Below are 23,061 nucleotides of genomic sequence, written 5' to 3'. Positions count from 1 at the left end.
GTTTATCATTGAGTAGTTGGGCTCAGATGTATAGGCTCCATAATGGAGAAGCTGAAGATAAGGCTGGGAAAGTAGATAGGAGCCTGGTTGAGAGAGGGTAATATGTAATACTTAACTTGGGCTTAATATACTATTAAGACTGTTTAATACATGTTAAGCAGTTGGAAATTAAAAGCAGATACGTTCTTAAAAGGATCATTCTGTTTGTGATAGGTAGAATGAGTTTGAAGGAACAAAACTGCTGGAGGCAGTGAAAAAGGGTATGTTTTAAGTATTCATACGCAAACTAGGCTTATATCAGTGAAAGTAGAAAAAGATGGTTTTGAGAGATTTAGGCGATCAAATCAGCAATATTTGCGACCAGATGGGTTTGAAGAATACAGAAGAATGAGGCTGAAATGACTCTTGCCTTTTTGACTTGGCTAGGGAACAGTGCCATAATGAAAGATGAGAAATGAGAAAAAAAGAGATCTAGAGCACTTATAGTAAATTATTTTTTGCCCAAACTGAGCTGGAATTACCAATAGACATAGGATAATAATTATTTAATAGTTATTTTGAAACACAGTTCTAGGCCTGAGCAGTTTTAAGGGTTATCAGTTCAGTACCTGAAGGATATATAGTTGGGGAGAAGTAGTCTGTGAGCAAAACTTAGAATTCTGTGTGATATTCAGTTCTTAGTTGAACTTTTAGGATACAATAACATATGTGAAACCATTTTGTAAATGTAACTTAACAAACTATTCAAAGGTATTTTGCGTCTGTCTTGATGTTATAGGTGAGCGAAGCGGGTGTCCATAGGCCCCATGTTGGTGGAATTCATGGTCGAAGTAATGATGGAGCTTACTCTCTTGTCCTGGCTGGTGGATTTGCGGATGAAGTAGTAAGTCATGATACAAACTTGTTCTTTAGAACCTGTTCTGATCATTCAGTAAAATACAGAAGCTTTGTCCAGGATAAATCCCATCTCTTTTAGCATCGTTTTTATGTTGAAGTAGTCAGTTTTTTACCAGTTAAAAAGTAAATCAATTGGCAGTCTTTAATCTTTGTGTGTACTGATTATTGCAGTGAAAATAGTCACATTTTCTTTAGAGCTCATTTTTAATTTTGGACTCATTTACATTGTTTTTCATCTTCTTTTTTCATTTACATTTTTAATAATTGTCGATTGACATGTAGCATTAGAAATAATACAGAGATGTCTTTTCCCTTTATTCAGGTTCAGCCAGTGGTAACATCTTGCAAAACTATAGTTTAATATCACAACCAGGATACTGACATTGATACATTCAGGACACTGAACATTTATTTCCCTTACCACAAGGATCCCTCATGTTGCCCTTCTTTAGCCACCATACTATATCTGCTCCCCCAACCCCCCTTAACCCCAGACAACCACCAATCTGTTCTCTGTTTCTATAATTTTGTCACTTCAAAAATTTTTATAAATGAAATCGTATAGTGTATATAACCTTTGGGATTGGCTTTTTTTCACTCAGCATAATCCTCAAATTGTAAATTGACACATGTTGGCATGTGTCAACAGTTCATTCCCTTTTATTGCTGAGTAGTGTTCCATGGATATAGGTGTACCACAGTACAGCCATTCACCCATTGAAGAACATCTTGGTTATTTCCAGCAAATAATGCTGCATTAAAAATTGTGTACAGGTTTTTTTGTAAATATGAGTGTTCATTTTTCATTTCTTTGGGATAAATGCCCAGAAGTGTAATTGCTGGGTTGTATGGTAGTTGCATGATTAGTTCTTTAAGAAACTGCCAAAAAAAAAAAAAGATGGAAAAAAAGAAACTGTTGAAGTATTTTCCAGAGTGACTGTACCACTTCTTGTTATCAGCAGTGTATGAGTGATTCAGTTTCTCTGCATCCTCACCAGCATTCAGTGTTGTTGCTTTCTTTTAGCCATTCTGATAGGTACGTAGATATAGCTCATTGTAGTTTTAGTTGACATTTCCCTAATGGCTGAGAGTGTTGGACATGATTTATTTATTTGCTATGTGTATATCCTCTTGGGTGGTGTAGCTCTTCAGGTCTTTTGCCCATTTTCTAATTGGGTTGTGGGTTTTGTTTGTTTTTACTGTTCATTGGATGTGTAGTTTGCAGGTATTTTCTCCCAGTCTGTTTCATCCGCGTGCTTTCATGGTATAATGATGAATTCAAGCATAGATGAGTTAATGACATAAAATTTAACTATTTTTACATGATTATTTGCTGCTTGAAGAATAATCAGAAATGTTCTTGTTCTTATGTTTCAAACACTGTTGAACTTAGGTTGTCCCTATTATGCTCTCTCCTACCTAGTTCACACTACTTTTTCCTTTATAGCACTACCACAGTTACAACTTTAAAAGTCGACAAGGTTATAAATATGAGCATTGTGAAGTCAATCCAGATACCATTTGGAAGACTGTATCTGATCAATTTAAGAAGTATTCTGGACTGTTTTAGATGTACTTATTTATTAGAATTCCTTCAAATGGAGTATACACTGAAGATGAAATTCCTTAACACCTTATTCTTTAAAATATAGACCTCAATTTTGGGTCAACAAAGTGAATTGAATGAAGGTTTTAGGACATATAGAAACACTTAAAACCATGAGATTTTAGTTATGACTTTTAATCAAAGGAAAAACTAGATGCAAAATAATTGACCTTTATTACAAGCAAGAATTAAGTAGAGAAAACTTCATTATCTTAAGTTCAGTCTGAACTAGTTAAAATAATCTTGCATTGAAGAAGAACCACTATTGAGATAGTGTTAGTAGAATTAATTTACATACTGATAGTTACTTTTCTCGGTTTAAGTACTGAATCAGGCAAAAACAATAGCAAGATAAATTTGTAGCTACTCGTGGAGCTAGTTTTTAATATCTTCTTTGGGCGTGTTTTTTTCACATTTAGTAGATGCTATACAACTTTTAGTATTCAAATTCTTTTCTGACTTTCTTCTTAATGATAGATAATTGTTTTATGCCAATATAATTTGACTAAACCCATGGACTGTAAAATGTGGGGAACTTACAATGCTGTTACGATTTTTAAGTTTGAAATTTAGCAGCAAACTTGAATATGGTGATTCACTTTGTTATAAAGCAGAAACTAACACACCACTGTAAAGCAATTATACTCCAATAAAGATGTTTAAAAAAAAAAAGCCTTGGATATGGTATAGATTGCTGTTGGGAAATCAGTTTTGGAGTATTTATTAAAATGGTGCCCTGTAAAGAGCCTACAAATTAATATTGATAAGTTGATTTTAATAACATTGAATTAAACTAAATATTCCCAACCCATAAGACCTTATTTTGTAACATTCTATAAATTATTTGTATAAGAATAGCTATGTTTGGAGGTGTTGGAAGCTATAACTTTAAAATGAAATCTTTAGATCAAGTGATACAGCTTGAAGGTATATTACACACAAGATTGCATTTTAATTTTGCCTTGTTTTGGTAGATAGATACCTTGAGAGAACATGTCAACTTATAACATCCGAACCAAAAGTTCTGACTCTGAAACAAGAATTGGTGAATTATACCTGGGTTTAGGTGTTTTAATGCCAAAAATGTTCTCCTGCAGGACCGAGGTGATGAATTCACATACACTGGGAGTGGTGGTAAAAATCTTGCTGGTAATAAAAGAATTGGTGCACCATCGGCTGATCAAACATTAACAAACATGAACAGGTACTCTATATTGTTAGTTTGTAAAGACTGTTAAGAATTTGGGCTTTGTGTAAAAGTTGGATTATAGGACTATAATTTATAACTTACACTGTAGAGGAGAATCTTAAATTGTGAGTTAATATAGCTAAAATATAAATCCTATTACCTGATTAGTATATAATTACTTATAAGCTTCCTAACTTATTTCTTAGTATCATTTTTTAAAATGACATAATTCCCAGTCTTAATACATGTGCTTTGCATTTGGAAACATGTTGAAACCTTTAAAGGAAAGGAACCTATATAATTTAATGAAATTGAGTACAAGGTGGCTTATCTACTACCACATAGGTCAAAGTTATGTTCTACTAAACACAGATTTATCTTTTAAAGTGACAAACTTCTTTTTAGAGGAGACTAATTTGAAATAGGGTTATGTTTGGGAGCCACATTTATGTGCATAAGTGAAACATCAGATAACTTAATCAGAACTACACACGGTGCTTTTAGGATTTATGATAAAATGTCTTTTATCTGTTAAACAAGAGAATGTTTAGGTACAAAAGAGCCACCTTGTGCTGACTTTATTCTATAGAAATATTCATGATATTCCAGCTTCCATGGGAATAGAAAATTTAATAACTTCAAAATGTTTTATTTTGTAAATGCATGCTAATACCAATAATTAAGTAACCCAAACCATCAGATACCAATGACCACATTATAACCTGTCATACTGATAATTTTGTGATCATGAAGTTGAAATTTTTTGTGTCCTATTGTTAAGGGTATTTTGTGGAATACTGAGTAAAAGTGAGTATTTTTCACTTTCCTGAGTCTAAATCACTCAGTTTTAAGTAGTGTGTCCTTAATTTCTGATTACCATGTGAAGTAAAGAATATACTTTATGATTTCAAGACTTTGTTGCATACCAAGTTACATAGAATCTGTTTTTATGTCTTCCTTCTATATTATTTCTGACAGTAGGATTATTTTATTGAACCAGCAGAGGAGACAGGTCAGATTTGCTGGTGAAACATTGCTGAGGTAGGAGTCCAGCCCCTACGCAGTCTTTTTCTAACAAGAAAGCAACTCTTTAGGAAGAATGATCTTAAAAGGAATTAGAAATATTTCGATGTGTATTGTCAATGAAAATGTATCTTGAATTTGCAAAAGGGCTTTTTCATGTTGTCAAATCTGAAAATTATATTTTCCCTTTAATAATAAGATTATTTGGCTTGAATGAAACTTCCTTTGTAACTACCTGCACTTGTAATGTACATGATAGATTCTTGTCAAGATTTTGAAGAATCTAATAAAGATACCCTGTTTATCATATGTCACAATCTCAGAAAATAATTGACAAGTAGTAAAAATGTTTATATTAATAAGGAAGGTAGTGAAAATGAAATAGAAACTCAAAACAATTTAGGATTGACTTATCACGGAGACTAACATTCCTTCAGGTAATTTATACATGAAGCTGTGAGTACATCTTGTGATTGTAAAGGCCTCTTAGGCAAAGGTACCTATATGTTTTATAAACACGAAAGCTGAGGTGAAAGCTCTGACCCATAGTATACTCTTTCCTGACGTGTATATGGTCTAATTCCTTTTTTGTTTCTCTACTAAGAGGTAGTTTGATACCTGCTTTTTGCTTTTGAGAAGTTTGTTCCTGTTTCTTCTCAGCTCTTCCACTTTATGAAACTGAAGAGGGCAGCAGGTAACCTGGCCATCCTTTATCAGGGCAGTTAGAGGCAATCGATTGAGCTGTGGATAGAATAATGGAAAAGCCTTGTTTTGCCTAGTTTCATCCTCTTGGACTCTTTACACAAACTTGAACAGACCGCATACTTAGGTGAAACTAGAAGTGAGTTAATAATTCCAGTTAATGGTGCAGTCATTATGATGGAAGGTACCTGTGAGCACCAAAGCATTCCACTCATTAATGTGAAGATAGTACATATCTCTTTCTTAGCTCTTTAAGAGGATGAAGTATATGTATCTCAATAGGTATTCCATAAATAATACCAGCCCTAGAATTGATGGCTGCATTTTCTTCTACCTCAGAGTTTTAATTCATCTCCCATTTGAGATAAAAAAGATAACTTGGTGACCTTTAACTCTCTGACCATGTCTATTAAAAAAATGTTTTAACAAAACACTTAAGTTCATTTACTTTAACTATGATAGAAAGATTATAGTAGATTAGTCATTTAGTCTTAAGGTCTTTTGTTTGGGGTTTTTTTTTTGTTTGTTTTTGAGCTTGCATAAAAAGAACTATACCCTGAAAAAGCATGTTGTATCATATCTGATTTTACCAGATTTGAGGGGAGGGTATCTTTTTTTTAACCTTAAATGTTCTTAGTGGATTCTTTTCACTTAGGATATAGGTGTCTTAGAGGAAAAATACTAACTTTAAATACATTCTAGTTTGTCTTTTGGGGAGCAGGACTAAGTTTCCCCAAGGAAGGTCTTCTAACGTCTATTAACCTTACTGATTAATTACTACTAGGTGAGTACACATACTAAGGAAGCTTCAGCTAAATCCAGTGCTGCTTCCAGCTCAGTGTTCCTCCTTGTTCATGTGTCATCAGTAAAATGTAGTGATCTTGAGCAGCCAAAAATCTTTATTGTCATGATTTAGCACAGGTATTTGAATGCTTCAGTTTTATTTACACTTACCTTTTTACTGGAAGTCTTTAAAGGATATTCTCATATTAAACTTGTTCTTATTATCTTCTAAACTTTAAGGAATCTCTATTGTCTGGAATGTGGAAAGTAGACCTAGAAAGGTCATTCATACCTTGCTGACAAATTTATTTTTCTGGATTTCTTTCTACATTTTCCCAGCAATTTACCTCATTCCCTTATCAAAAATAACTATTACAACAATCACTTGCTTTAGTTTTCCAACTTTCTCCCTTCCCTCAACAAACGTTATTTAAAGAAAATTCCATGTATTTCTAGTTGTTTTCTATTATACGTGGCACAGATGTTATTACTTTCAGAAGAACCCTACAGGCTATCTGAGAACCAATCCCCTGGCTTGGGGGTGACATCAGAAAACTGATTTGTCTTCTCTGCTGGTGGGGGAAAGCATAATCCTATTATCTGGAATAATATGGAAAGAATCATAGAATCTTAACCATCAGGTAAGGCATAATTCACCTTTTAATTGAGCTAATGATGCGATTATATACTTGAAGAAAGATTACTTGGTATAAAGACTTTGTTTTATTTTTTAGGGCATTGGCCCTAAACTGTGATGCTCCATTGGATGATAAAATTGGAGCAGAGTCTCGGAATTGGAGAGCTGGTAAGCCAGTCAGAGTGATACGCAGTTTTAAAGGGAGGAAGATCAGCAAATATGCTCCTGAAGAAGGCAACAGATATGATGGCATTTATAAGGTGCTCTATCTGGCATGACATCTTGTTAGTCATTCTTCCTGGGCTCTCAAGACAGGGTTGCCACAGGGAACTGCTCTACTGTGGGTGGGCTAAAGGAAACAATAGATCATCTTGGTTGGTCTTTCTACTTTTTCTGGAAATACAACATGTACAAAATGATCTCTTAATTTTGACACTTGTCTTTTAAGGCTTATCTGAAGTCCCTAAAGGCAGAGTTATATTTTGGGTTAAGTTTTTTTTTACAAGTATATATTCTCTTATGATAAAACTGTTCAAATAACTTGGCCGTTGTAGATATTGATTCTTATATCTTCCAGAATGATTCTAATTTTAATAGATTTTTCGAAGCGGAGCACATCATAATTTTGAAAATAGGTTGCATTCTTTGTTTTAAAAATGAAGACATCTACTGCCACCATTTTTATCTATTATGCAAAATTCTATTAATTAATGAGCATAATCTTGCTGCTACTTCAAATTTATAGCAATCTATACTTAACGGGAATTATCATAATTAGGAAATAAGGTCAAAACAATATTTAAGCACACATTTTTTACTTACTATTACAGCAGAGCAAGTATCTTTCAAAGTTGCATTTAGTTCTGCCAAGTTTACTTAAAACACTAATATGATATTATAAATAAGTCTAAACTTTACATTTCAAACTAGTACTGAAATATTACGATTTAGGTGGTGAAATACTGGCCAGAGATTTCATCAAGCCATGGATTCTTGGTTTGGCGCTATCTTTTAAGGAGAGATGATGTTGAACCTGCTCCTTGGACCTCAGAAGGAATAGAACGGTCAAGGAGACTATGTCTACGTTTACAGGTTAGATTACATTTGTCTAGGCTACTTGTATTTTCATAAAAACGTACGCCTCTGGACTATGTGCCTTAACACTGGATATAACCCACAGCAGTTGGTCAGTGGACTGTAAGGGGTGAGGAATGAGATCATGCAAGTATACGGAAGGAAAAGAAGTAAAAAAGTAGCATTCTAGGTGTCAAACTGCCCTAAGACCAAGAATTGTGCTTGGGGAAAGCTGGGCTTGACAATGAAATGTAAAATGCAGTTGACCCTTGAACACCATGGGTTTGAACTACATGCGTCCAGTTATACATGAATTTTTTTCAATAGCAAATATTTCAGTACATATCTGTGGTTGGTTGAATCTGCAGATGCGGAGAGCCAACTATAAGTTACACAGGGATTTTCAACTTGAGAGGATTGGCCCCGCCCTAACCCCCTGTGTTGTTCAAGGGTCAGCTGTATTTCCAGTTCAATCTGGACTTGAAGTATGAGGGAAAGGGATACCTAAAATTTAGATATAAGAGGCCTTGAGAAGGGAAGTTTATCCTAGAGGGCACAGGGGGTGTGTCTCTGGTAGGGGAAGGGGGGAGGTGGCTTATAAGAGTGGTCTGCTTTCTACCCTTCTCACTTTTCCTCACCCCTTTTCTCTCTTCCCCCTCAAAGCTGCTTCCTTGTCCTGTCACCACCTTTAGTGCTTTGCCTTTTTTTTTTTCCCTTTGCCCATGCTCAGCTGTTAACCCATATAAGACTTTGTTGGTTTTTTGTGCATAATGGATGGTATGGCTACATTTCCCCTCCACTGCCTATACACCCTAGACTTTGTCCCTGACACTGACTTCAGAGCATGGTTTGAGTTCATCCTCCATCATTCCCCATCGCTGTGCTTCTCGTAAAGACTACCAGCTTTGTCATTTCCCCTGGCTCTGCCCACACTGCATGTGTAGGGGCTGAACTATGGGCAAGTGTCTGACCACCCAGGCAGGTGAGTGTGTCTCTTCTAGTGCAAGTCTGTTTCTGTTTTTGTTTTCTTTTTAAACTCATAGAATTGTTTAAATGAGACCCATCAGCTGCTAAAATAACTGTCAAAATAATTCCTTTTTTAAACCTATTGTTAAATCCATTTTCAAATGATTTTTTTTTTCAGGTCTGCTGTTCAGCAGAGCAGTGTACTAAGTAGGTTAAATTTGAAACAGTTGAGCAGAACGAAGCATATAAGCCAGTCAGCTATGATGAGTTAATATCATTGATGAGGCCTGTATAACATATTGAGCTTTAAATATGAGTGTTATCACAAAGCATGTCCAAAAGAAAGCATAGCCAGTAAAACACAAGGGTAATAGGGTAGAATTTATCCCTTAAAGCCTAACCTTTTAGTTGATAAAGAATTCAGTAATTTAGTGGCTTTAGGTCTTCTAAAAGCTCTCCCACCCCACCCCACCCCACCCCTGCCTCTTAATTTGGGGTGATAGAAATTTGGCCCTTCATGGGGTTTTTTGTTTTTAAGATTGGCTCCATAACTTAGTGTAACCCCAACTATATGAGTATCATCTATTGTGCTCTTTGGTTGATCTTCACTTACCTTCATATCTAATTCTACTTTCCTTTCTTTCTCAAACTTTTTAAGCCCCCTAGTCACAACTCCTAAAAAGTTCTTTCCTCTTTTTGATCTGAAACTAAGATCATCACTGATCTGAAACTAAGATAAAATGGAATATCTAACAGTCAAAGCTACATGGTTTTACACTGAATTGGGGATTTTTAATAGTCTTCTGTCCTTTGAATTCTGTTTCTTTAAACGTCTGTGTCCTTTATATAAATCTTTTCAATTTAGGGAGAGTATAGATTCCTCCCCATTCCCCTTTTTAAATTTCTGACAAGGATCTAGAACCCCTCTTCTCTGTGAAGCTTAAATCTACATTGTACTTTTTTCCCTCGTCAGTATCCAGTAGGTTACCCTTCAGATAAGGAAGGGAAGAAGACTAAAGGACAGTCAAAGAAGGCCAGTGGAGCCCCAAAAAGGCCATCTACAGATGGTAGGTAATGATTGCAGGACATAAATCTGAATAACATAGTTTCTAATAAAGAGAAATATTAAGGGAGTAAATTGAAAACTCATAAGAAATTAAAAGAAAAATGAAGGGATTTTTTTTTTTTTTGGTGGGGGTGGGGTGGGGTGAGCTTTTTGTGTATGTTAATAGTGCCAGAGCCTAAACAAAGTATCCTAAACTATATGGGAAAGTTAAATGCTGCTCTACCCTGGTTATCTTCATGCTAAACATAATTGGTGCCAGTTTACTCTTTCGTTTCATAGTTCTGCTTAGAACCACTTGTAGTGTGCTGATGTATTTTTAAATAAATCTAGATGATTGTCCAAGTGCCTCCAAAGTACCGAAAGCATCAGATTCAGCAGAAGCAGTTGAGGCTTTCCAACTAACCCCTCAACAACAACATCTAATCAGAGAAGATCATCAAAACCAGAAGCTATGGGATGAAGTTCTTGCATCTCTTGTGGAAGGACCAGTATGTAAATATTTTTTGATAAGTTTCTAACATTAACAAATGATGAAAAATATTTTCGCGATGAATTATCATTTTCACAAGTCAGTTAAAACTTGGTCCTTTTATCCAATCTTCTCACCCAGTACGGCCACCTTTCAGAAATGAGGCAGCACTTGATGCTTTTAAATTGATTTTTGTCCTCTTAGATGTTGGTTTTTTGACCTCTCTGTGCTTGAACTTGATCATTTATGGTGAGGTGCTGTTCATAGGAAGAATTTTCAGTTGTGGAACACATTCAGTTTAATCTAAAATTCATCAGGAAAGTTTTGTTATAGCTCAAAGTTACCTGATAGAACAAGTCTTAAGCAATTCAGCATAATTTTCAATGCCCACATGTTCAACGTAGGAGTAAAATAAACCAGCATTTATTTAAGTATTTCATATGTTTTGGATTTTTTTTCCTTTTTTTTTTTTTTGGTAATGATAAAATTTTTAAGTGAAAAGGAATTTCAAGGTAACTGACATCTGGGTTTTGTGTTAAGCTGTGTTTTGCAATGAAGCTTTCTTATCAAATCCCAAAAGGTAGGGGTTTCAAATGTAAATTGTTCATTCTTTGCTCACTGTTCTTATTGTCTCTAATTTTGCTTATAAATTTAATTCTTTTGTTTTCTTAGATATTAGCCCCTTGTCATGTGTAATATCGGTACTCTTCTGCTTTCTTCAAAAAGAAAAGCTGCTGTTGTGGGTGAGGTCTAGTATCCTCTCTTGAAATTCCACTTTGTCATTTTTTAGTAATTTCTTCCTTCCAATGTTTTCTTCATTTTTCTGAGTACGTTGGCCAGAACTTCTTGTGTGTCTGAAATGGCGTTAATGCATATCTATATGCCCCTTTTATGTGCATTTAGAGGGAACTCTCATAGTTTTTATGTTGCTTTTTGTTTGACAGATAGTCATCATTATGGAAACATCTTCCTGATACAGTTTGTAGACTTAGAAATGAATGAGGTTTATCAGATGCCCTTTGGATTGATACTGGAGGGTTTTTTTTCTTTGTTTCGTCTATAAATGTGATATTTTGGGTTGTCCTTGGGTAGAATGAGACTTACATGTTTAGAGGACAGAGAAAAGTGAGTTAGCTCTGTGAGAAGTGTTACTTGCTTTTTAGCCAAGAGAACCAGGCACATGGAGAGTCTGACTCTGGTACGTCAGATTCTTTTTCACTTAGAGCAAGTAAGAAACAGCAAGCAGTTGTTGGTCATGGTCTGATTATTTTCTGGTTGGAGAGGATACAGCTGGTTAGTAATAACTCAGGTGAGTTCCAGCTGTGAGTGGGCAGAAGACAAAATAGCAGATACAGGTGAAGGATAATGCCACCTGAGTGCACATGGAAGTTCTCTTTTGCGCGTCTGTTGTCTGGGTTGGACGTGTATTAGGCTTCAATCTGCGGCTTTTCATATACCCTGTTTATCAATTTTAACAAATTATTGAAGTGGTCAAATCCTGCGAGACTTGGTAGGTATGTGCAAATCAAGTATACTTTTCAACCTCTTCTTTCAATGTAACTTTTATGTGAAAGTCACCAACTGACAGTTCTCAAACAAACAAAACCAATAAAAATCCTGCCCCTGGTGGCAGGATCTTACATACCTATACCTAGGTCAGGTGACTGTGACATTGCTGCTAGTGGTTACTCTGAACATTTATGTACTATTGCCCTGTGTAGGTTTCATGCCCATTCTTTTCCGATAAATCAGGAACACATTTAGTAAGCCAGAAAAATCAGGTTTTGGCCAGCAGTGACTTTTAAATAAATGCATATATTACATATGTATGCTTATATCCAAACACCTTCCCAAGGCCCTATATGATCTGGCATCCATCCCTACCTACCTGTGCATTCTCCTCTTGCTGCTCTCTCGGGCCCAAACTGCTTTAGCCACAGTGACATCTGTGCTATTTAAACACACTCAACCTGTTCCTGTTCCTAGGCCTTTACACATATACCATTTCTCTGACTAGAATTCTCCTCTCTGTATCTTCATGTGGCTCGTTCCTTCATATCTTGTAAGTTTCCGCAAAATACTACACTCCTCAGAGAGGCCTTCCCTGGCTATCCTTTCTAAAATAGACCCTCCTTACTCTTGCTTTAATTTGCCTTGTTTCCTCAGATACTACTATCTGAAGTTGAGTTTTTAAAAATCTGCTCTCCTAAAGGAATATAAAGTTCATGAGAGCAGAGACTTGGCCTTTTTATTACTGCTATGTAGATGAGTGCCTGGCACATTGTAGGAAATCAAAATGTTGATACTAAATATGCTCATATTACAGGCACTGTGGAGGTACTGGGGAAATATCAGTCATTAACGAAGTAGTTTGTCAGAGAGAAGGTACCTGGTAGTAAAGTTAAGTTTTTTCCGCATCTCCCCCTGACTGGTATATTCTTCTAGTGTGTTGAATAACACTTCATTGATAATTCATTTGAACTTTATAATCCATGCTTAAAAATAAGTTACTATCAAGACATAACTATGAAATGGAATCTTTGGGGTTTTTTTTTTTTTACTTGAAATTCCTGTAGATTCTACTTTTTTTATTAACATAAAGAACAAACATAAACTATACTCCGCTACTACCAAAAAATAACTGAGTGGAGGATTATCCTGGTGACTATTCAAAAAACTACTTTTCCTTCTAGGTTAAACAAACAGCTTGGATAAGATGGAACCCAGTAATGGCTTTTGAAGATTATAGACTACCCATCTGATCATGTTTGCTTTATAAAGCTCGACCTTCTGTAATTTAGTCCTAATTTGAGTAAACAGTAGCACCAGGAAAATATGGGATTTGGGGATTGGGGCAAAATATCACAGAAAATTATTCTAGGTAAATAAATACGTTGATTCTTTGGGGTCTTAGATACTAGAGTATTATTGCCAAGTGCTTTCACCTTTTTAAGCATAAAAAATAAGTATTGAAGTTTTGTAAGAGAAAAAGATTGAATATATATAGATATATTAGAATACCATGGAGCTTTTTGAAAATAGATCTGTATGTAATGACCTGAGACAGGCTATTCATGATTTTTTTAAGTGAAAAATAGTAATCTCTGGAATATGAAGTTTACTTTTTAAAGCCATATGTCCTGACTTTGCAACCTTTGCAACTCAATCCTAAGATTTAAAAATTAATGTGTCTATCTTATGGATGGGATTTCTGCAGTTTGCTATTACACATTTGCTTGTAGTTACAATGACTACTTGATTTTTTTCTTAATAGAAAACATACTGAATGGGATTGACGCTTTTTTCTCCAATTATTTGGAATTCTTTTAATATATTATGAAATGCTAACCTTTTTTTCTTCTCCTTGGGTACCATTCTAGAATTTTCTGAAAAAATTGGAACAATCTTTTATGTGTGTCTGCTGCCAGGAGCTAGTTTACCAGCCTGTGACAACAGATTGCCTCCACAATGTCTGTAAAGTAAGTAGAACTCCTTTCTCATTTTCCCTTGTTAGGCCAGAAGGCACACTAACCTCCAAACCTCTTTTCAGCACGCGAACAAGCATTTTTTTTCATGAAGCAGAATAGATAAGGAACCTTGCTGGTTAGGAAGCATTTAATTACATCTTGGTGGTGAATCCATGTTTTAATTCTATAGTAATTCAAATCTGTATAGTCTCAACATTCTGTCATGTTTGAAATTATTGAGGAGGGGTTGAAATAGAGAAGAAAGTAATGTGTTGTTGCTATTTTCTGTTACAGCTTACGTATGTTTCATGATTATAGTGCAAACTGAAATAATTTCGTGTACTTGAGGGGACCTAGAACAGATTCTGTCTGGCAGCATGCCCAGAGGAGTTGAATATTGTCTTATCAGTGTGGTGTAAAAGGAATTTGAATTTCAGTCAAACCAAGGTTGGAATCTTGTTCTACTGACTGGTGGTTACGTGCCCTGACCTAACTTCTGAACTTAGTTTCTTTTGTAAAATGGAAACCGACCTTCCACATAAGTGTTAGTATGTGACCTTGAGTCAGTTAAGTAGAGCTAAATATATTTTTGGAAAGCACATTATACATTGACTTCATAAAATAGATATAGTTTTAAGCAGGGGATTCCTGAGTTGTTTTTCTTTTGTGCTCTATCAGGAAAGATCAGGATTAAAATCCAGCCTAGAAGGTGAGGCTAGTGGAAACATGCAGAATTCTAACATTCATTTTTACTGGATGAGGAAATTAATGTATACAAAAGTGGTCATTTACCTGAAGTCTCACAGTATGTGTTAGAGGTGGAACTAAAGCCACGTCTGTAGGTTAATTTTCATAGTGCAGATTCAGGCCTTGACAGTTGTTCTTGTTTTATGTTTCTCTTGTTGCCAAACAGTAAGTTTCTAGTTCTGTTTAAAAGCCTAAGTTGTTGAGTACTTTCTGTATGCTTTACCCTCAGATGAAATGAGGTGTTTTTTTATTTTGTTTCATTTTGGTTCTGGTTTTGCCTTAGGATTGCTTACAGCGCTCCTTTAAGGCTCAAGTGTTCTCCTGCCCTGCTTGCCGGCACGATCTTGGCCAGAATTACATCATGATTCCCAATGAGGTTCTGCAGACTCTACTTGACCTTTTCTTCCCTGGCTACAGCAAAGGACGATGATTTGTCTACTTCTACTGTGTTGCTCCCCGTGGCTTTTTGGACAATAAAGAATCTAAAATGGTTGGGGTGGGGGGGGGGTGGAAGCAATGGTGGACCATATCTCTCACGTTCTGAAGCAGCTAATCCTCTTTCCTACGTAGCCATCATCTTGTGTGTGTAGTAAGAGGCCCATTTCTCAACTGTCTTTTAAATATCAAAAGGTAGTTCTTGTCAGTTTAACAACTAGTTTTAATGAGTAAAAAGTCAAAGCCTCAGCTCTAGTTGATATCCAAGTTATGATTTATTTTGCAACTACCTCAGGACAGAAAAGATTTATGGGGATTTTTTAAATCATTGAATAATTAGTTAAATGAAATTTTAGCTACACACTGCCTCCCAAATATTAGTTGTGCCTGGTTCATGTAATTTGATTTTCAGAAAAGGAAGTGACACTTGAGATTGTTGGAATGAACGCAGCTTCTGTAGTGTGCATAATACATTTTTAATGTCTTCTTCCATTACAGTGTGTGTTTTACAGGACAGGTTCATTTTTTTTAGCCAATTTTGTGAGCTCCATTGTGCTTTTTTCTGGTGTTTTATGCAAGCTGACTACTAATGAAAACAATATGAATGCATTGTTGCTGCATTAGTGTAATGTGGTGTGGTTTTGCACTTAAAAGAGGTATTCAGATGATCTAGTTGTAAATGTTCATGTGAAAAGCCTCTTCTGTACTAGTCAAACTGCTTTTAGTGAGTCTCACCAGTGGTTTTACATCTGCAGAGCATTGAGGACTGGGCTGACTTTTTGAGAGGATTGAAATTGCTTCATATTGTGATCCTAAATTTTATATTCACTATATTCCCTAAAATATACCTTAATAAATATTTTATGACCAGAAAAATAGTTCATCTTGTTTCACTTTTTTACGTTTGTCTGGCTTATATTTGTAGGTGTTTTTAAGAATCAGTCGTTTCCAGAGTATTTCATTGTGTGTTTTTACTGAAACATTTGTCACAATTTTTTACTCTTAATTTTTGGTATTGAGAACTAGTATGAAATCTTAAGCACTAAGGGACAGATTTCACCCTGGGTTTGCTCTTTTGGGTTGTTTTTAACTGAATGGGGAAAAAGTTTCAAATTAAGAACCAAGTGACTATTCTTTTATTTATAACAACCAAGTCTGATGTTCAATTTAAGCATAATCAGTGCTACTTATTTCACAAACCTGAGAATATTCTAAAACAGTTCTAGTTTCTGAAACTGAATTTTCATAAAACTTTTAATATTATCGAATCAGTTTTCCTACCCCTGAATTCAGAGCCATAAATATAGCCAATATTTATTGAATATTTGCTTTGCGTTTGTTCATGTGTATTTATTTAATTCTACTGACAGTCCTAATAGGCAGGATTTCTTATCCTCTTCTTATGGATGAATATCAAAGGCACAGAAAGGTTAAGAAACTGGCCAAAGTTCATAGGGCAAGGAAGTGCCAGAACAGTGCTGTAAACAGGCTATCTGAGTCCAGACCTGGCAATCTACTTCTGGGCTGTGTAGACTCTCACATTTGAATATAAGCCAGATTGGTTTCAGTGCTTTTCCTGCATTCAGTTAAGCTCAAAAGCAGCTCTGGGAAACACAGCACCGTGATTGGAGCTACTGTCACTTAGGGCTAGTTTTAAACATTAGAATCATTTTTATTTTGAAGATTCAAATTTAAATTAGATTGAAAATGAATCATTAAATTGCATCATCTAGTATTTTATTTCCTCTGGCATTGGCCATATCGCTGCATGAAAGGTGGAGAATACCTTCCAGTTTCAGCTACTTGAATTTGTTCTACCACTTTTTAGGGAAATAAGGAATTCCCACATTTATGCTATATGTTGTTTTAACTTTGCTATAAAATGATAGATTATGAAAAAAAAGGTGATTACAGCTTAACATGTTCAGAAGTGTCAAGAATGTCCCAAAGCTAAACAATTTTATATTACTCTTAAACTTTTTTCTAAAGACTTCAGGTTTTTTTTACATAAATATTTCAGTTTGTATCTAGAAGATACTTTCAGAAAGCATAACCACAATATGTTGTCACACGTGTAAAACAATTTTTTAACTAATTATATCATCAAGTCTAGTAAATATTTGTTTGAATTTCCATTGTCTCAAATGTCATACATGGATATTTAAGTTTGTTTGAATCAGGATCCAAATAAGGACTTTACATTGTTACTAATTGCTATCTCGTAAGTATCTTTAATCTGTGTATATCCCCTTAATCTTTTTTTTTTCCCTTTGCCTTTTACAGTTTGCATTTTGAAATGTTCTGGAGCCTTTCAAACAGAATAGATTTTGCCAATTATAACCATGTGGTATAGTTTAACCTGTTTCTCTTTATTTTCTATAAATTGGTAGTTAGAATTCAAGACTGACCAAATTCAGGCTTGAATTGTGGGGGGGGCGGCGGCAAGACTTCCTCATAAGTGGTGTGGTCATCCTTCAGGAGGGTGGTACATAATGTCTCGTTGTCTCTTGGGCATAAGTTTGAAAGCTGAGGGTTTTACTGGATTCTGTTACATTTAGTAAGTTATACTGATTGCTGAGCACTCAGCCACTTTCATAAGGGTAGGAGTTTTCTTTGTTCTAGTTAGAGTAGGCAGATCCTCTAGTTTTAGAACTCACTTCTAAATAATACGGTTCATTCAACAAATATGTGCATGCTAGTATGTTTAAGGGTATTAGGTAATCTTTTGGCAGCTGGCAATCAAAAACACCCTTAGCTGTCTTACAACCCTGCTGTGACAGTTTGGCTAACATGAAGGGGCCCTGCCTATATAAAGCTTAAAGCTTTGGATCTCAGTATAGATCCTACTTATAAGAGCTGGGGATCTGCTCTGACTTGCCCACTGTCTATTTCTCTTTGCGCACCAGGGACGAAACATTTCCCCGTTCTTCTTCAGGACACCCTGAAGATAGATCTCATTACTGCCTACCTGTCTGATTTGTCTGTCTTAATTGGAGGAAATAACTTGGTGGCCCACTCAGCACCAGCTCACAGTAAGAAGAGTTATCCTTACTTGTCCACTGACTAGTGCTGACTAGTCCCTACACCAGACCTTTAAATCTCTGAAATAACTGATATTTAGTAACCTGGGTTAATCAGATGCTACACAGGAAAAAAAAAAAAAAGATTAAACACCAGTCACTGGACACAGGGAATCAAGAGCCAGCTAGAGGGACCAAGCAGGCCGACCAAATGATGTATTGAAAAAAATGAATGAAAGAATAAGAGTTTTACAACTATATCCTCAAGTATGAAATTGCATAGTATTGATAGAGTAAGAACAAGCTGCTGTGCAAAGAGTAATTTGAGATTAAAATTCTTTGAAATAAACATGACTGTGAAAACAATGCAACAGACAAAACAGAATGGACACTGCCAGAATTTGAATGTATTGCTGAGTAATCCATTATATGAGTATCCTGCAATCTGTCTATGCACCTCCTGATGTATAGGTTGTTTCCAGGATTTCGCTATTACAAGGCAAGCTGCTGCGAACCTTTGTCTTTCGAAAATAGTTTGACATTTCTTATAAAATTAATTACGTGCTTAACATACAACCCATCAATTTCATTACTATTTATTCAGGAAGAATGAAGACCTATTTCTAAAGCAGTTTGTACCGTTTTACACTGCCAGCAGTGTATGAGAGTTCAGGTTGCCACAATCTCACTAACGCTTCATTTTGTTCTTTCATTATAACCATTCTGGACAGAGGGGGCGTGTAGTCTCTGTAGGAGACAAGAGTAGGTTGAAAATTTAGTGACCAGAATGACTGTAGTAGTCATTTTTACTTTTCACCAAGTATTTCTGGCTCAAGTGCACGTGTTAGGATTATACATCCCAGCCTCCTTGTGCTTGGCCAGGGCCACGTGACCAGCTGGTCAGTTAGTTGTATCAAATGCTATGTGTCACTTCCGAGCAGAGCATTTCATTGCCCTCCAGAGTTTTCTTTCCTCTTCCATGGAGACCAGTAGCATCTAAATAGAGCTTTTCTGTCAGAGTGGGGTCCCCAGCCAACTTGTGATGTACATGCAACATGAGTGTGAAGTAAATTTTAAGAGCATAAGGTTTTTGAGTCGCTAACACATGACCCAGCCTTTCCTGACCGATAGCATTCCTAAATTCCTCAGCCTACCAGTAGACATGAAATTGAATTTAATTGATCTTTTTAATACTTTGGCACTAGAACATCTGCTGTTTTAAAACTGAATACTATCCAAATTGATTGACAAAGCTATTGATAAATTGGTTGGTGGCGTGGTAGGCAACCTCTAAGATGGTCCCCAGTGATCTCTACCTCCTGGGCTTCATGCCCTGTTGTAATCTACTCTCTGTGAGTGTGGGCTGGAATGCTTTTATTCAACTCATGTAATGTAGTGAATAGAAGTGATGGGATGTCACTTCCAAAGTTAGATACCGTGGCTTCCACTTGGGCACCCTCTCTTGCTCAAGAGAGGCTCATGTGGCAAGAAACTGATGTGTCCACCCAACAGCCAGTAAGATCCTGAAGCCAGAGGAGGTGAGTATGGAACTGGATTCTCCCCTGGTCAAGGCTTGAGCCTCCGTGCTTTCTGTTAAGAAGTATCCGGTTGGGCTTCCCTGGTGGCGCAGTGGTTAAGAATCCACCCGCCAATGCAGGAGAGAGCGGTTCAAGCCTTGGTCCGGGAAGATCCCACATGCCACAGAGCAGCTAAGCCCGTGCGCCACAACTACTGAGCCTGCATTCCACAACTACGGAAGCCCACGTGCCTAGAGCCCATGCTCTGCAACAAGAGAAGCCACCTCAATGAGAAGCCCGCACACCACAACGAAGAGTAGCCCCCGCTCACCGCAACTAGAGAAAGCCTGCACTCAGCAATGAAGATCCAATGCAGCAAAAAATAACTAAAAATTTAAAAAAACGACTGTTATTCACATTGTTCTTCTCCTATGGGTAATGTGGTGTTTTTCTCTAGCCTCTTTCAAAATTTTTTTTTGTCTTTAATTTTCAGAAGTTCAATTATGATGTGACTAAGCATGAGTTTCTTTAGATCTGTCTTGTTTTGGGTTCATTCAGCTTCTTGAGTCTAGATTATATCTTCTGTCAAATTTGGAAACTTTGCAGCCATTTTTCCTTCAAATGTGATTTCAGCCCTGTACTTTTTCTTCTCTCCTTCAGAACTTTAATGCCATAAATGTTCGTTTTGTTGTTGTCCCACAAGTCTCTGAGATTCTGTTCATTTTTACTCACTTTTTATAGTCTCTATTGTTCAGATTAGATTAATTCTTAGTGATCTGCAGGTCCACTGATAATTTCCTCTGCCATCTATATTCTGCTACTGAGCCCATCGGGTAAGTTTTTTCTATTTTGGTTATTGTATTTTTCAGTTCTAAAATTTGTTTGGGTCTTCCGCATATCTCTTACTCAAGTTTATATGATGAGTAATTTTGTACTGGATCCTGGACATTTTGAGTAGTATGAGAATCTTATTCCTATTTAAATGTTCTATTTTATAAGGCCAACTGTTTAGGTTCAGCGGGGTTCAGGCCCACTTTTGTGGTTCGGTGTCAATTTTCAAAGCCTCTGTGTTGCTATTCTGGTTCACCTCCACTTGGATGCTACCCAGAAACCAATCTGAAACCTCAGCAGTAGTCCACCCATAGTTCACTTTGCCATGTTGATTATGGTCAGTTTCATGCATGATCTGCTTGAGGGTCTGCCCAAGACTTCATTAATAGATTTAAAGGAACCCTTTCTCCAGCTTCTTTCTCTCTGTAATCCTCCCTCAACCTCTAGTTGGGATGGTTAAGATGCTGCCTCTTTGCAGCTGGTCACTCAGTACAGGGCAGGGATGGTCCACAGGGCTCCTCCCCACAGTCTTGGCCACATCTAATGAGTATGGGGATGGGTGTTCACTTGGAATGGGGCAGGTATAATCAAATGGATTTTTTCATACAGGTCACCCTTTTCCCATCCTTTGGCTTATGAGAGCAGGCTTTTTGTTTTCTTCACCTGTACCCATTGATGTTTTCAGGTTTTAGGTTTTTCTTGCACCCAAATCAGGAAAGTAAAAAGGTGGCAAAAGAAAAACCCCAGGAAACTTCGAGGTCATTCCTCAAGTTCCAAAGTGCCTACCCAGGCTACCACCTTTTTTCCACCTTTCAGAGCCTTTTGATAGTTGCTTTATATATTTTGTCCGGGGTTTTTGGTTATATTTAGTAGCAGGAATGAGATGAAATATATTTACTCCATCTTGTGTGGTACTCAGAGTCCTCGAAGTAGCCTTTCAAAAATGGATAAAATACTATAAACAAAGCAGACATACTTTCATCAGTCACCCTGCCCATTCCCCTCCCTCTCCCAAGAAATTATGAGTTCAGTGTTGCCTTTTCTGTTTATACTTAGGTATTCATAAACAAAATATAGTATTTCAAATGTTAAAATCTGCAAATTTTATTTCATTGGACTTTATGCTTTAAGATAGTCTTCTCTTTTAATAGGTAAACTTAGTCTCTTTATGTGTGTTTTACTGGAATGTTTATTCCTATCATTGCAGTTTGTTTATTGTTACAGAGGAGGCAGGAGTAATTCTTACTTTTCCTCCATATTCTCATAATTGAAGAGGATTTGATCCTCCCCGCCCCACCCCTGCCACACACACACACACTGGACTGAAAGGTAATGTTTCTATCATTTTGTGATCATCCTTAATCTTTCAACTTACTATACTTTAGAGCATATTGATATGATTGATATTTATAAAATGGTCAGTAACTCAGTTGTTTTCTGAATAAAACAAATATATTTTTGTTTCCCTTCAGATTACCTTTTCTGACCTATTAATGTTTAGTATTCATTATAACTTATTTTTTAAAACTCGTTATTTTAAATATGACTTGCTGTTTTACTTGACAGGTTTTGTCTGTTTACTCACTGTTTCTTGTTGAATACTTCAAGATGTTTTTTTACCGTAGACTTTTCAGTGAAAGTCTACAAACAGTAAATTTTCTCAGTCTTTGTGGGTCTGAAAATGTTTTTTTCCCCACTGATTTTAGAAAGATAAATTGGCTGGGTTTAGAATTCTAGGTTGCTAGTTATTCTTTCTGTAGCATTCTGTAGGCATTCCATCGCGTTCTGGCATCTTTTATTGCTGAAAAAAGTTGGATGTCATTTTGATTATTTCTTTGAAGGATATATGTTTTTCCCCCCAATAACTGTGGAGTTTCACTAAAATCTCTCTAGGTGTGGATTAATTGCTGTTTGCTTTGCTTTGGGATTCATGGTACTCCTTTAAATTGAAAATGCAGTTCTGGAATTAAAATTTTTTCTTTTAAAAATAATTGTTCCATTTTTTTCTATCTCCTTCTTAACCTCCTAGAAGTTTGCAGCAGTCTACCCTCCATACCTTAGAATCTGTTACATCTTTCATCTCTTTACCCACTCTGTGCTATGGTCTAAGTGATTTCCTTATATCTTCCAATTCACTGAATTTTCTCTTTGAGTCTAGCCCACTTTTTAACTGAACCAGTTGTTAATTTTGTTGAATGGGACTCTTTCACGATGCAACTAGTATGAATTTGGCTTCTGCATTCACATGTAGCAAAGATTCTTGTTAGTGACTTTGTTTCCACCCGTGGCCTGGGAGGGAAAGTTTGTTTTCCTGCTGTGACCCTGAGCTAGAAATACCAGTTTTTCAGTCCTGGTATTGGAACAGAACTTTCCCAATTCTAAGCATACCCCGTTCCTGCTTCTTACTATACATTATAACTGCAGCCTCGATTCCTAACATCTCTTCCCTGGCGTCTTTGGAATCCCAATTCCTAAGACACATATCCAGTCCAGCTGCCTCCATGGGCCTCGTAGTGTCAGGTCCTTTGGGTTCCCTCTTCATTTCTGCCAAGTGGAGATTTCCTTTTCTTCCTTGAGAACCTATGTGTGTTTTTTAATGGGGGGAAGAGAAGCATTTCGCTGGCATATCTAT

General features: G+C 36.3%; 1 protein-coding gene across 1 annotated transcript in view; it reads left to right on the top strand.

Annotated features, from left to right (window-relative positions):
* UHRF2 (ubiquitin like with PHD and ring finger domains 2) overlaps positions 1-15,056 on the top strand; it is a 73,887-nt gene extending 58,831 nt beyond the window's left edge. The window contains exons 9-16 of the mRNA XM_065879017.1: positions 779-883; positions 3,601-3,707; positions 6,935-7,097; positions 7,789-7,929; positions 9,851-9,944; positions 10,274-10,431; positions 13,793-13,891; positions 14,910-15,056. Of these exons, the coding sequence (XP_065735089.1) occupies positions 779-883; positions 3,601-3,707; positions 6,935-7,097; positions 7,789-7,929; positions 9,851-9,944; positions 10,274-10,431; positions 13,793-13,891; positions 14,910-15,056 (1,014 nt within the window). The remainder of the gene's footprint in view (positions 1-778; positions 884-3,600; positions 3,708-6,934; positions 7,098-7,788; positions 7,930-9,850; positions 9,945-10,273; positions 10,432-13,792; positions 13,892-14,909) is intronic.
* The last annotated feature ends 8,005 nt before the right edge of the window (positions 15,057-23,061 follow it).

Source organism: Phocoena phocoena, chromosome 6 (assembly GCF_963924675.1).
Source record: "Phocoena phocoena chromosome 6, mPhoPho1.1, whole genome shotgun sequence".
NCBI classification, from domain to species: Eukaryota; Metazoa; Chordata; class Mammalia; order Artiodactyla; family Phocoenidae; genus Phocoena; species Phocoena phocoena.
The sequence above is the reverse complement of the archived record's forward strand: the minus strand, read 5'-3'. Positions and strand labels throughout refer to the sequence as shown.